The sequence below is a fragment of the Notolepis coatsorum genome (assembly GCF_963971535.1).
Source record: "Notolepis coatsorum genome assembly, chromosome: 6".
Lineage (NCBI taxonomy): Eukaryota > Metazoa > Chordata > Actinopteri > Aulopiformes > Paralepididae > Notolepis > Notolepis coatsorum.
The window spans coordinates 107,233,196-107,249,458 of NC_140170.1; the positions used below are offsets into that span (position 1 = coordinate 107,233,196).

Consider the following 16,263-nt stretch of genomic DNA (forward strand, 5'->3'; position numbering starts at 1 on the left):
TTATAGCACACACCCACTTTAAACAAACACACTGTAGCACCCACTCCCCACACTTTATATTTATGGATGAAGGATTGCACTACAACTCGTACACCTTACTGTAAATTGTACCTAAAATTGTACCTCATCCCATTTCTGCTTTGCACTAGATAGTACTGTACATTAGTACACTGCATAGTATTGTGTATTGTATATTATATGGTAACTCAGAACATTGTACATATGTCTATACCGAACAACTGTGACCTCATTCTTCTTCTAAATTCATGCTATATTATGTTATTATGTTATTTGATACTATCTTGTCTAGCACAGTCTCTGGAGCGTAACAGTAAGAAGCATTTTGTATGAAAGTATTCTGTACTTCTGTATGACAACTATTAAAGAACTTGAACTTGAAATGATTTGCATTTAAAACTACTAACGCTGACTCATTCCTTCAGTCCACTCAAAATTATGCTAATATTCCTTGTGTTGTTTATGATATTAATTGAAAATAGCATATGAGAGTATTATATGTAATAATAACACATGGCGATATACTAAAAAGCTATTTATAATTTTTGGCTGGTAAAAAATCTGCCCAGCTGGTACTTTTAAAAATCTACCAGCCAAATGGCTGGTAAGTCAAAAAGTTAAGTTTGTTCCCTGTGCATAGTGCATACTAGTCATCTTGTCCATTGTCCATTGTGAGGACCACAATGGAAATAAACCGTAAGGTTTTATTGTGTTTTAATCCTCTACGATTTTTGATTATATGTGATGGCTGTACATGTTGTGTACCGGTATTGTATATAATTTTAGATTGTCAAATAAATTCAATCAATCAATCAATTAAACCCAACCCCTCCTTTCGACCTAAGAATGTTAACAGTTCTTATAGGTTGAGGGCCAACATTGGAAAGGCTCTCTCTAAACAGAGGTTGGCACTCAACTAGAATCATCTATACGTCAGTGGAGCTGAATGTGGGGGTCAGTGTGGAGGATGTAGGGCTGCTAACCATTATTGTCATAATTAAATATCCTTTTAATTTGATTATTTGAATAACCTATGATTTTTTTGTATTATTTAAACAATTTCAAATGTATTTATTCTTTTGTTTTTACAAAAAAAACATAGTTTTATAGTTTATATAAAAGATATTCTGTTCAGAGTTTTTGCAATACTTGCCCTAGGCTTTCTCTTCAACAGGATTTAAGACTCTGTACTGTCTGGCTCAACATAAATGTTTTGATTTTGTATAATTAACACAAAAGCAGGGGGAGCTTTTGTTACAGCAACTGTTCCTCTGGGAACTGATTATATTACAGAACATTTTGCGCATACTTTAAAAGAGTGAGAACCAATTGTGAACACGGACTGGGCAGCAGAAACGCTGTTTCTCTTTCTGAAAATGAGATGAAGAAATACACACAAGGCAAGTGCTATGGTGAGCACATGATCCTAGTGATCGGTGACGTTACCACACACGCTGACCCATTCCAATGACAAAGGCCTTTCTTGGTAAGCTAACATGACTGATGCTGTGTGTCTGTGTTTGAGTTTCGCTACTTGCTGCCTTGCAAGCCAGCTGAATGTGAAAACCTGCTAGATTAATTTGCCTGCAAGGCTAGAATGCACTGAGTGGCCCATGCTGATGCAGCAGAGCAAAGATTCTATAACGATAAATATTTATAATCAAATTAATCTATTAATTTGAATAATTGTTGCAGCGCTAGACATATGCCTGGTGACATCACTGTCCTCTCCTTGTCCCTTTGTGAGGTTTTACCTAAGTGATGTGGCATCTTCTTCCTTTGTGCATTCTGTGTTGGATTTGACAAGGAAATGAAGGAGTGCAGGAAGCTCTAGAATATTGCTGTACTCGTGTTGGGGCTTGGAGACGCTCCCTGGGGTTTTCACTTCAGTGAATACGAGACAGGGGTTTCTAAGCAGTATGAGGAGTCTTGCCCAGCCAGCCACCTGTCCTGCTAGAACTGATGCGCGTGTGATACATGAGCAGGTTCGGCGGGAGGCAGTGGGAAAGAAATATATTCACACAAGAATCGCGGTTCTATCTTCTACGGAAAAATAGATTCACAAATTCCAGAAGTCGATTCATATTCAAGTTTTTCAGTCAAACTTGAACTTGTAATGACATTGGTTTCAGTCTTCTCCTCATCTAAGAACCGTAAATCGTTTACCGCACTACAGTGCTACTATGTCGCCAGGCCTGTTTCCGCCTAGGCTGGATAGACCTATTCAGCATGAGGAAGAAGGACAGTGGTAGAGTATAGGAGGTAACGTCAATCAAATTCAACCTGCAACCGTCTTCAACGAAGGCAAGCGTTCAACGAAGGACACACTCTTTGATTTTACAATCTCCCGGGGAAGCATGAATGAATTGGCTCAGGAGGTAGAGCAGGAGCAGGAAGTAGAGCAGTTGTCTGGTAATCCGGAGGTTCCCAGTTCGAGTCCCGCTCCTCCCGGGCAGCGTGTCAAAGTGTCCTTGAGCAAGACACTTAACCCCTAACTGCTCCACGGTGAGCAGGTTGGCACCTTGCCTGGTCGCCTCCGCCGTCGGCGTGTGAATGTGCGAGTGAATGGGTCAAATGTGAGGAACAAATTGTAAAGCGCTTTAGCTAAAAGCGCTATATAAATGCACCATTTACCATTTAACATGGTACGCCATCACCCAGAGACGAAATAAGTGGAATAACAACCTCCAGTAGCAAACATGCCAGACAACCGACACACTCTTTGCCACTTTTCACGACCTGCAGTCGACTCTGAACGGGCGAAGAAAATAACTCCATAGCCTATTCCGGTTGAAAAGTTCTGCGCCCCTACAGCGTCATTGATAATGAAGGCTTTGGATGAGTGGAACATCATCCCGTCTGCTTTTGGATGATCCACACAGAGTGTAACAGCATCCCGTCTGCTTTTGGATGATCCACAGATTGTAACATCATTCTGTCTGTTTTTGGATGATCCACACAGAGTGTAACATCATCCCGTCTGCATTTGGATGATCCACATATTGTAACATCATCCCATCAGCACTTAAAAATGTGAGGACTTTCGAGAGCAACTCAAGTGTAATGCTTGGAAGCAACACAGTGGCAAACGTGAATGAAATGTCTCAGACTCACGTTGCACATGAATGGCAGCTCACAACTAACGTTAACATACCGACCTGGTAATATGCCAAATAACAAATCACTGGATTCTTCCACCGCAGCCCGATCACAAATCATGCCCTTGAGCAGAAACAGACGCACAAGCTGACGACCGATATGGAACAGCATGTTTGAGACGGCAGGCAAGGTTTACATTTTATTCTGTGTAATTGTTTTATTTTAGACTAATTAAACTGTCTATGTGTTGAATCGATTCTGAATAGAGAATTGATTCTGAATCAAGAATCGATTTTGATTCGAATCGTGACTCCGAGAATCTAAATAGAGTTGAAACGTGAGATTCCCAAAGATTCCCACTCCTATTCGACGGTGGGTAGTAGATACTCTTTGACGCTTCACTTCCCTGCACTGGTTAGTGGTTACCCACCATAGTGGTAGGTTTGAGGTGAAGCGCTAATACTATACAGTGATGATTATCAATGTGAGTCTAGTTACATGAGTTAGCATGCAGCTTCAAAGCTGAAGCCACCAAACCTCATCTATCTGGGGGTTTGCTGAACGAAGATAACTACAGAGGATATGGCTAAGCAGTCATATTTACCGTAGGGGCATTTATGCAAGAATCCCTGCACCATCCCATGGATATGATTGGCTGGCTGTTAAAGTAGACTGATATTGGGGCGGCTGGGTAGCGCAGTGGACTAAGGACTCGCCTACCACCGCAGAGACTCTGGGATCAAATCCAGCTGTCAGCGGTACCCAGGGGTGTAGCTGTAGATTGTGGGCCCCATGAAAGAATGTATTAGTAGGCCCCCAATTAATGTGAGCGCGCGTCAGCGCGCGAGCGATTTTTTTTTTGCCATTTATTTATTGATGAAAACGCATAATATGGTTTTTACCTATACATTCGGATCAGCAGTTCAGCACCTGCACTGTTGGTGGGTGAGCCTAGTAAAGGATGTCGCATTGCGTTCATCTTCAATGAATGGACCAATGCAATAGTCTACCAAAGAACCTTGAGTCGCACTAGGCTGGGAACAACCCTGGGTCAAGTGATAGTAAACTGGACTGGACGAACAACATCGAGGCCCTACAGGAAGGGACAGAGCAGACTGTTCTTCCTGAGAAGGCTCTGGTCTTTTAATGTCTGCAGCAAACTGCTGCAGATGTTCTACCAGTCTGTGGTTGCTGGTGCCCTCTTCTTCGCTGTGGTATGCTGGGGGGGCAACACCAACACACAAAATAAACAAACTGGTCAAAAAAGCAAGCTCTGTGGTGGGAGCGGACCTGGACAGTCTGAATCACATTTTTTTCTCTTTTTTTTCTACCTTAAACAGATTCCAAGTTCCAAGTTTTAATACTCTTATCAACATGCGAGTCAACAAATGCTTGCTTTATGCAGCCATTTAACACAAAAGGATGACCCTCATGCATTGCAAATTTGCATCAAATTCAAAACAGAGTGATGCACAAAATAACTTAAAAGAAAATAATAATTTAAAACAATGAATAAAGTGTGCATGAAATAATAGGGGAAAGAAAACGTTAGGAACTTGTTACATTCACCCACACAAGGGCTGAGTAATCACCCCCCCCCCCCCTCCCTCTCTCTCTCACACACACTCTCCCAGCTCTCTTTCTCTCTTGCCCCTTCCTCATCTCTCTCACCCCCCCTCTCTCTATATATCTCACACACACACACACACACACACACACACACACACACACACACACACACACACACACACACACACACACACACACACACACACACACACACACACACACACACACACACACACACACACACACACACACACACACACACACACACACACACACTTCAGAAACAAACATAGTATCAATGAGAGCATCAATCATACACCTGAGTGATGTCTAGTAAAAAAAAAAATTGGGGTCCCCCCCAGTGCTGGGCCCTTGGAATCATCCTAAACTACACCACCCCCCCCCCCCCCCCCCCCCCCCCGCCCCCCAGGTCTCATGCCAGTCGTAAAGAGAAATGATAAAAATATGAGCAAATATGAGGATATGAGCAAATGACAATACATACCACTAACAGTATTCCAATGTATCATTCCTATAATGTACAGTCATGAAATCAATATCTCTAGGTCAACAGAAAGCAGTTTGTTGGAGAGAGCTCCACAGGGGTCAAGGCCAGAGGCAGAGGCACAGTTCACCTCTACAAACTGAACCAAGACACAAAACAATACACCTTGAGCAGCACAGCCAATCACAGTCCTGAGTTGGTCTCTAGTCTGTGCTGTATCCAACCTATTTAATGAGGCAACATCTGGAAGGCTATATAGATTTAACACTTAACAGCTGTTGTGTGGTCATTGGTGTGTGTGTGTGTGTGTGTGTGTGTGTGTGTGTGTGTGTGTGTGTGTGTGTGTGTGTGTGTGTGTGTGTGTGTGTGTGTGTGTATTATGTCCGTGCATGTGTGTGCATGTGTGTGAGTGTATTTGTACATGTTTCTCTTTGTCGTTCCTCCTTTCTCTAAAGTATACAGTACATGTATGTGCCTACATGTGTGTGCATGTGTGTGTGTGTGTGTGTGTGTGTGTGTGTGTGTGAGCATATTAGAGTAATCTGCTTGCTGCCTGTTGCACAGTAGGCCCGTGCGTTTTGCTCTGCAGCACAGTGGAAAGGCTCACGTTGCCGCAGCGCCCGCAAACCCTACCAGCAGCCAGGCTGTGTTGCCATGGCGACCAAATCGAGCAGTGTCTGGATCTCTCTCTCGTTCTCTCTCTCCCTTTCTATCTCACAGCCCCGTATCCTTTTCTCTCTCTCGCTCTCGCTCTCTCTCTTTACCCTGCCACTCTCCCTCACTCTCTCAACGCCCCCCCCCCCCCCCCCTCCTCTATAGCAGTGGCAGCCAATGGAACGGCGCCATCCAATCAGACACGTTTGCATAACGAGCCTGTTATGCAGAGGCCTGTGGATGCAGAGCCTGTGCTCCAGCACCCGTCTAGACAAATCTCATTTATGCATAAGAAGGAGAGAGAGAGAGAGAGAGAGAGAGAGAGAGAGAGAGAGAGAGAGAGAGAGAGAGAGAGAGAGAGAGAGAGAGAGAGAGAGAGAGAGAGAGAGAGAGAGAGAGAGAGAGAGAGAGAGAGAGGGGGGGGGGGGTGAGGGGGAAAATGGGGGTGGCCCGAATGGAAAAGGGGGGATGGGGATGGTAGTGGGGTGGAGGAGGAGGTGGAGGCAGGGAAGCAGAACACTGTTAATCCTGAGAGCAACTGCAAAGAGAAGGTGCAATTGGGAGCAGAGTTCAGTGTTACACACACCACAGGACCAGCAGGGACTGCCGGAAACAAAGAAGGGTCTCTTCTCTCTTTGATGACAAAATTGTGATAAGATCTGACAGCGTAATCAAATTAAAAGCCTCCCCATAACGTCTCCACTAAGGCAGACTGCAGAAGATGTCACCGAAAAGTATCAACTAATACGTGCATGTCGCTTTGACCAGTTCAGAAATGTTAATGTAGCCTCACATTCACAGTCTCAGTCACCTTCAACACTATAGCCATCTCTTTTTTTGTGTGTGCAAATAAACTATATCTATCTGGGTCGCGACCCAAGATGGGTCGCGGACCCGTTTTTATTGGGTCGCCAATCAAAAGTTAAAAAAAATGTAGATGTGTTGATTCAGTTTGGCACCACATGCTTATGTGAATCTGGGTTTTCTACTCTAGCATACATGAAAAACAAATACAGAAACAGACTAAATGCTCAGCATGACCTCAGAATAGCACTTTCAAAAACCAAGCCCAGAATAGATCTGCTGGTTGAAAACTTCAACCAGCCACATACCTCTCATTAGATTTCATTGTGCCATAGATGAAATATTATACCCCTTCTAGCATGATGTCAGGTCAATATAATCTTTAAATAAGTCAGTACAAATTAATCAGAATGTTGCTCAATGTTGGGGTTTAAGGTTGAGGGACGGAGGGAGGGGGTAAGAAATGGAGAGTTGAAAAAGGTGAGAAATAGAAAGGAGAGTAGAACATGTTTGTTCATTTAAAAGTGTTACAAAATTGTATGTATATGTTATGAGGTGGTGAGCAACTTAACATTACACTCTGATTATTGCTGTGATGTATTTTTATAATTAAATAAATACATTTCATATACATTTGAAATGCATGGTTTGTTGTGTTCTTTATCAGTAGTTTATAAATGTATGTTATGGCAATAAATTTTTTTATCCACTTTTTCTCCTTATTTTTCTATTTTTCTCCCATCCCAATTTCGTATTGCCAATTCTCCCCTCCCCTGTCTTGAACGTTGCTAGACTATGCCTCCCACTGGTCGGCTGTAGTGAGGATAGAAGCCTTGCATCACGTGTCCCCTCTGGTACACGAGGAGGCAGCCTGTCGCATCTTTTCACCAGACAGCGCGGACTCTCAGTGGCGAGGAGTAACGCGTGGGAGGCTCACACTGCCCCCGATACTTCCTGTCTCTGCTGTACAGGCGGCGTGTATCCTTTCCGCAACGGACTTCGGTTTCCGGGTTCCTCTGATTGGCCGCGACCCCCACGTGACCCGCTCCCTTATCCACCGCTGCCGCTCTAGCGGCAGAGGTCCCTGCCTTCCTCAATTTATACGCATGGAAGTATTGACTACGCCGTAACGAATAATTTAAAAAAGATACCGTTAACTGGAATATGTTGTGCCTTTACACATATGTTGGATTATGTAATTGGTTTGTCATGACAAGCAAATTAAAAAATCGCGATTTACCCGCTGGCTACAACAACACACAGTGACTGCATGTAGTCACTGTGTGTTGATGTTGTAGCCACCTCCTTAGAGGCAGGAATACTAAGCTCCCCCTTAAGCTCCACGAGAGAGGAGAGAGGCTGAAAACCCGCAGTTCTTGCCCGACTGATGGGAGCCGAATCCCCGGATCCGATTTGTCTGATGAATACCCCCAAAACATGGAGGTCCCGAATGCATGGAAGTATTGATTGCGCCGTAACGAATAATTAAAAAAAGATACCGTTAACTGGAATATGTTGTGCCTTTACACATATGTTGGATTATGTAATTGGTTTGTCATGACAAACCAATAAAATATCGCATCGCCGGCTGTCTCTGGCTTGCTCCAGCGGACACCAGAGCTCAGCCAGCGGCGAGAATATGCTCAGCGATGCCGCTCGCGGCAGCATATTCTCGCCGCTGGCTGAGCTCTGGTGTATGAATTGAAAATGGGGGACCCTGATGTAAACAAGACAAACGTCTTTCTCAGGTCTGCATCTCCTTAACAATTGTGTGTATTGAGCCGTACTGTATTGTACCCATTCTGCAATCTGTTAAATAAAGTTTTCATTCATTCATTCAGTCAATAGTCAATACTTCCATGCGTATAAATTGAGGAAGGCAGACGCGGGACGGACCTCTGCCGCTACACACAGGCGAGCGGTAGCGCTAGCACGGGTCACGTGGGGGTCGCGGCCAATCAGAGGAACCCGGAAACCGAAGTCCGTTGCGGAAAGGATACACACGTACAGGCGTCACCCAACCGACCTGTAGGAGTCGCTGTCCATAACGTCCAATCCCCACCCATCGACTTTCCACCCGCTACCTCTGCCAATTGAGATAGTATGACGACTGGCCCAAGCCGCAGGCAACGCCGACTCGGGGAGTCGAGACCGGAGTCTCTTGCATTGGTGACGAGCGCAATCTCCGCTACGCCACCCAGCCGCCCATGTTATGGCAATTCATGATGTATTTTTGTAAGTTTGGGTCCCGGGGAAACACCAAATTTCTCTTTTGGGTCTCGAGCTGAAAAAGTTTGGGAACCCCTGCTTTAAACACCTAAACACCAGACACAGTCCATCCTACACTGACAGTGGAGTAGATGCTGGAGGAACACATCATGTTAGTGGTCCCCCTGGCCAACATCCCTCCCACCAGTGGCTCCAGCCAGGGAGGGAGCGGTGCCACCGACAGCCCCTTGACCCCCGTTGATCTGTGGCCCGTGGCTCGCACCAACCTTAGGGGAGGGATTGTAAGTGAATTACAGCAGCGGTCTCTCTGTTGTGTGGGGAGGGAAGGACGGAGGGCGGGAGGGAGGGGGGAGGGAGAGAGGGAAAGAGAGAGAGCGAGAGCGAGAGAAAGAAAGAAAGAAAGAAAGAAAGAAAGAAAGAAAGAAAGAAAGAAAGAAAGAAAGAAAGAAAGAAAGAAAGAAAGAAAGAAAGAAAGAAAGAAAGAAAGAAAGAAACAGAAAGAAAGAAACAGAAAGAAAAAAAGAAAGAAAGAAAGAGATGCTGATAGCATTGAGCAAAGAGAGGAATAAGAAGCGGTAGCAGATAAGCAGGAGGCAGAGAAAGGTGCTGATGTGTGTGAGAGAGAGAAGAAAGGACTGAGGAGGAGCGAGTAAGGAAGAGACCAATAGAGGGGAGTGTGTGTGTGTGTGTGTGTGTGTGTGTGTGTGTGTGTGTGTGTGTGTGTGTGTGTGTGTGTGTGTGTGTGTGTGTGTGTGTGTGAGTGAGAGAGAGAGTGTCAGAGCAGGAGTCCCCCCTCATTAGCTCAGCGGAACCCAGAGCTCAGTGTGTATTGCAGGCAGCCAAAAGGCCGCTGGCGGGGCGGACTGGCCAGCCAGGCTCCTCATAGTGCCACCGTGCTGCTGGCCTCCACAGCCAGTGGACAGGAACACCCTGCTGGCCTCCACAGCCAGTGGACAGGAACACCCTGCTGGCCTCCACAGCCAGTGGACAGGAACACCCTGCTGGCCTCCACAGCCAGTGGACAGGAACACCCTGCTGACCGTGTCACCGACACCTCTCAGCCGTGGACAACAAAGGCATACAGTTGCATGCGGTCAACCTATGCCACAGGTAGCGGTTTTATCGGATGGCAAACAGGCTCAACTGGTACCGTGACGACTTTCTACTGACCCCAGGCTCAGTGACCTCTTACTAAGGGCTGCTGTGAGTTCTTATAGCTTAGATAATATCACAGCAGGGATTTGCCCTGTAACAGTAACCTGTAGAATGTAAGGAGGCCGGTGTGGGAAGCTATTGTGTCTGATACAGGACTTGAATGAAGGTTTCTTTGACATGTGCCTTTATCTGTAACTTCAACTGCCACTGCCATCTGGGCCTGGTCTCCTACAGGGATGTTTCCTCTCAACAGGGCTAACCTTGTTAAGTGAAGGTCAAACATAAGACAAATAAAATCAAACGGCCACTGTTGTTGTCAGCCATGGAAGCTGTTGGAGCCTGCAACCTGTTTGTCTAAATGCCATTGTGTAGCGACTGTAGAAGCTCAGCTGTCAAAAGCGCTCTGTCATACCACTGACTCACACCGCTAAGCTGGCACACACACACACACACACACACACACACACACACACACACACACCACACACACACACACACACACACACACACCGTGGCACTCCTGACCGACAGTCCCTGCCACCAGCACCACAGGGCACACATCTCCCCCCTAAACTGGCACTCAATGCCCACAGCTTACACTGGCACAAGCGGTGGCATCGGTGCCAAGTGCCTTAGGCCAGAGACACTCCACTGCTTCTCATTTAGATTAGTGAGCGGTCCAGCAGGCCAGACACACCTTAATTCAATTGGATCAACAAAAAAGGTGGTGGCTTGATGAGGTACAGATAATGGAGTAATCGCGAGCCAGACTGTGATAATGCTGGGGGGGGTCCGGACAGAAGGTGTGACGGTGAGTTACCTGCACCTTACCTCCTTTTTCCTCTTCTTCACTTTGGGCATCCTGCCCTCCTTCGTCTTTTTGGGCTTCTTCTTCTGCTGTGTGAGGGAGTCGTCGTCGGAGAAGAAGCTCTCGAGGGGCGCGAGGGGAACGGCGTTGCGCTCGCTTTCGTCATCCTCATCTAGACACAAGACAAGGAAAACAGAAGGCTGACACAGCCTGTTCAGGGACACGTTGTACCTAACAAAACATGCAACACAACACACAGCCTCCATGTAGCACCCCCCCCCCCCCCCCTCATCATCTTACAATTAAAAACCAAATGACAGAGTAGCTGACTGTCCAACCCCCCCCCCCCCCCCCCGCGCCCCACCGGACACCTCTGAGGTGCAACTGAGTCTGATTCCACAGCGTTTGTTGTGTGACGACAACAACAACAAAAAGGCAGAACGTGGGTTGTTTGGTTGTCAAGCGTATTGTATCAGAGTTGTTGTATACAAGCGCCGTGGCAGCAGACTTCACTGCTGCCATCGTGGGTCACGGAGGAGTAAGGAAGAGGAAGAGAGAGAGAGAGAGAGAGAGAGAGAGAGAGAGAGAGAGAGAGAGAGAGAGAGAGAGAGAGGGGAGACAGTCACAGACAGTTGATCACTGGAAGGAGGTGCACACGCGCACACGCACACACACACACAGACTAGAGAGCATGAAATATGCAGCACATGTATCAGAGTCAATCAGCCAACACTCGCCCTGCAGTCTGCTACTACCCCAGGGAGCAGGAGTGAGTGGGGGGGGGAGGATTCCTCCGTAGTAGACACACACAAACCACACCAACCACTTATCCCCTATTTAGCCAAGCCAACATGGGGCAACACGTCACACACACACACACACACACACACACACACACACACACACACACACCTCAGGGGCTTCCAAGGTCTGATCAATGGTAGTGACAGGCTCATAGTATTGTCTGCATTTCAACAACATGGAATTGTTAACCACCCCTCCACACACACACACACACACACACACACACACACACACACAGTCTCTGATGAGAATATTACTCTCCATTTACTTCACCCCCCCCCCCCCCCCCCCCAACACACACACTTATTTTTCCTCACATAATTGCCGCGTCTCTCTCACACTTTCCTATAACCAAATCTCTCTCCTTTTTCTTAAGAGAGGGAGTTGTGAGGCCAGCGTGTCTGCAGCGCCTCACAGTCGGCAGTCTTTTAAGTCTAAGGTATACATTCTGTGTGCCTGCCGGCAAGTCATGACGGCGGCTCAGCTAGTATTACATCTTTCTCAGATGCGCCGGATGATGAAACAGGCCGGAGGGGGACACACACACACACACACACGGAGAGGCAGCGCATGTTTCTGCAAAGCTGCAACACAGAAAAGAATCCACTTTCCTGCACTCCAATTTTTCCACGGATGAAGCGTGACTGATAGGTTGATCAGCAATGACCCTGGCTGCAACAGGCTTTGGGCACGTGCCCAAACGTTTTCAATGTAGCACAGGTCTATTTTGAGCAACAAAGGGTACATCTGTGTAGTTATGTACAACCTTACAGGGGTTTCTGGTCATCTCACCACACAAATAGTCAGTGAGAGGACCCAGAGGACCAGAGTGTGCTTGTTGAGTGAACCAGGCTGTGCCAGGGGTTAAGGGGGTAGGGGGCGATGGGGGGGATCACTCAGTCATGTGGCATAGAGGCACTGGCACCCGTTAGAAAGACTGAAGCTCCACTTGGCAACATAATATGCCCTCTGTGAAGTATGGACAGGATGGCAGTAACACTGCTCTGACCTTCCTGCAAGGGCTTGGCCACTGAACCAATCCATTAAAGGGGAGATTCACGAGCGACTCCCCGTTGAGAAAGCCAGCATTTACAGGAAAACACATTAGGCCTCTTTCAGACAGCCCCCTGTGTGGAAATGCCCACTTAATGTTACCCAGGGCCGCCAGGCACAGCGTAGAGGAGGCCGGGCCAAAGATTACAGCTCAGTCCTCAAATGCCATCAGACACAGACACCTTCACACTATATTACAGAGCTTGGTGATTCAGAGAATGAATGGATGTCGCCCGAGTAGAGGACCATTAGGCTGAGAGATTTTCCAGTTTAGACCTGAATGACCCTAGAATTGCATGGATGATTGATAAGACACTAATATGCACAATAGAAACGCATTGTGACGCTGTGATAGGCTAATTATGAAACAGATTGAAACACAGTACCCATCTATCTGCAAACACACAAGAAAGCATCTCTCCTGCATAGCCCACAGGCACGTGCAGAGGGAAAAAATGGTGTCAACTTTCACAGCCAGGAATCCAAAAATAGCCCCCTTTCCAATTGGGGATAACGTTTTTGTAGGCACACAAAAGCTTGTGATAATCTTTTCAATTGAGAGAAGAATAGAACAATAACCAAATAAAACACAACAGAAAGTATGATGGATGTGTAAGCGCACAGGGAGTTAACACAGAAGGATTTGTGACATTACTTTGTGACATAACACACAGGACAGGTGGACAAGGTGATGTGGCTTGACTACTACAGTACATTAGCACTGTATATATATATATATGTTGTGTATTTATGTCGTGTTAACACAAAAGGTAGAAGAGACAAGCGATATTCTTCTCTTCCATCTCCGTGTTTATATTCCTTGGAAACCTATTCACGATTAGACACAAACCAATAGCATGTCTTTATTATTCATTAAAGTTCATTATTATATTCACCTGCTCTAATCCGAGCCACCTGTCCTTTCTCTTGCATATCTAACCATAATGTTGAGTTGTTGAGAGACACGCATCAGTGGTTGCATCCTCCTTCAGCCTAGCAGTCATGGATGATGCCTCAACTGTACAACACTCCTCTCTCTCTCTCCCCGTGCATGTCTTCGGATTCAAATGTGGTGTATCAAAAATAGGCCTTACTTGAAATGGCCAGGGATAGAAATCCTGCAAAATACTGTATGTATTTAACATTCAACTCTCTACCTCCGTCCCTCCCTCCACATGTCTTCTTGTTTTTATGTGGTTTATAAAAAGTAAAATAGGCCTATATATACCTCATTTGAAACGGTCAGGGATGAAATCCACTGAAACGTGGGCGGTCCTGTGCTTCGTCTCTCATCCACAACGCTGAAAGGAAAATCTTTCCTTAGGAAGCTCCCAAGACCTATAGGACAGAGTACCTCTCAACCACATTTAACAAGCTTAAGACCTACTGTAAGACACACCGTGACACATACAGTACATCTGTACCATCACTGTCACCCCCCCCCCCCCCTCACTCATGCACAATCATAACCGGCAAACCTTTTCTTACACTTATGAGGTGAGAGAGTATTATAGGAGAGGGCAGAGTAGCACCTTTTTTCAAGTCTGCCCTTGACATCAAACCAGTGGTAGCCTAAATCACGGGACACTCGGAGCAAGCCGCACAGAGTAATAGTAAAAACTATGAATCTACCGATTCCATTGACTGAGCCGACACACTACGGTATAGATGCCTCGGCTGCCTTGTCCAGGCGACCTACGGTGGGACACTCCATCACAGAAGCCCCTGACACACCGGACCAGCCGGTGGCTCCCCCAGAGATTTAGGACCCGGCTTGACTGAGATGGATGGGAGAGATTGATGAGCCCAGGCTCCTGGCTACATGTGAGAGATACCCCTTTTAAGTAGCGGTGTAAATAAATGTCATATGTGGAGGACTGACACAAGGCTTTATTAAGGTTCCACCTCTCACCCGAGACTGGGGACGGGGGTCAAGTGTCACAAAGGTGCATTCTATGAGATTTCTATACTGTAGCGGCCAGACAGCCTTCCACACTGCATTCTGAACTGAAATAATGGGTAGACACTAGACTGATATGATATGATGAGGTTCTGGCTCAATAGTCAAATACATTTTTCAACTCCATACGAAAACTGAAGGGGGTTTTAAAGCTATACACATATGTTGACCTGACCCATACTTCTTGGGAGATAATTCATTCAAGTGAGTTTAGACGACAGCAACACTGGACACTTGATAAGCAATGCTTACTGTATACACACGTGGCTTTCACACCTCTGTGGCCAGTGCTGAAGAAAAAAAGCTAAAGTCAATACTCCTTAATTACGGTACTTGTGGAAACAGCAGTAGGGATCTAAAGCATCGGAGTTTTGGGACCAAAAATGTACATTCACGCTCGCTGTCACTGTAGCATATGCCGATTAGACAAACATTTAATGCAATATCAGTATACCCAAATGTGCCATAGCACAGATCTGATAAGAGAATGAACAAGCTTATGAAACATATCACAGGGGGGGGGGGGAACTAGTCTACCAAACAAATATTAAAACGGACTAAAATGCTTTCAAATGGCTTTTCTACCAAAGTTGTATTATGACTGGACTCATTTTCAGAAGCAAGCCATTCCTGCGTGCATACTGTAGTAGTCTACGCCAAAGTGCTTCCCAAACAAGACAGCAGGTTTTCATTATTCCCCAAATGCAGACTGTGAAGTGAAGACAGCTGGCGGCAGATAAGACCCTGTGCCCCTAAAGACAGTAGGTCGTGCAGTAATAATATAGCATGACTGTGCTTATTGCAGCCCCCCCCCCCTCCTCCTCCTCTGTGGGCTTCCAGAACGCAGGACAAGCCCTTTTCCCCGCATTCAAGGCGTAGCGGCGCAGAATATATATCTGAAGGACACCCCGCCTCCCTCACCTGGAAGATCGTCCTCAAAGTCCATGTCGTCTCGTCCCTCGTCTTCATTACTGAGCGACCCCGGCATCTTTATCTCATCCCCCCAAAACCCTTTAAGCCCGAGAATACTGAAAGTTAACCCTCCAGGTGCCGCTCTTCGTTTCTTTCTTCCCACCACCGAAAGAAATTATATACGTCGCTGAAATTAAAAAAAAAAATATATATATATATATTTGCTTTCTCGTCAGGGGGTAAAAAATTATAATATTTTTTTGTTCCACTGTTCTCTATCCAAGTCTTCCAGTCTGAAAATAAGAAAGACAAAAATGGAACACACATGCCCAGATAGTGACGTCTGGTCTGTTGCCATGACAATCCATCCCATAATTTTACCCACAACTAGTTAGTCGTGCTCTCCTAGTTACCACTTCAACTAGTCGCGTGCAGAGCCACTGTGCGGTGGCGATGATTAGAACTCTCTGGTCTCAGCCTGTCGCGTGCCTGTTTTCTTTGAGCAAGTCGGTAGAATTGGAGGTTACACACAAGGAGGATATATGGGGAGAAAAGTTCTCAACCCCCCCCCCCACGCGCCGCTACTTCAATGTGCAGCAACTGTAACATTGCATCTCTCTCGTGGAGTCGTGGTTACTGGTTGGTTAGGCAGTACAATTCATAAAACCGCAAGGAATGAATGTCACTATGAAT

General features: G+C 46.1%; 1 protein-coding gene across 1 annotated transcript in view; it reads right to left on the bottom strand.

The window, feature by feature from the left end:
- Window positions 1-15,655, bottom strand: part of chd5 (chromodomain helicase DNA binding protein 5) — a gene marked incomplete at its 3' end in the record, with an annotated part of 117,288 nt that extends 101,633 nt beyond the window's left edge. Inside the window, exons 1-2 of the mRNA XM_084315715.1 lie at window positions 15,580-15,655; window positions 10,865-11,013 (exon numbers count right to left, since the gene is read on the bottom strand). Of these exons, the coding sequence (XP_084171841.1) occupies window positions 10,865-11,013; window positions 15,580-15,646 (216 nt within the window). The 5' untranslated portion in view covers window positions 15,647-15,655. The remainder of the gene's footprint in view (window positions 1-10,864; window positions 11,014-15,579) is intronic.
- Window positions 15,656-16,263: the final 608 nt, after the last annotated feature.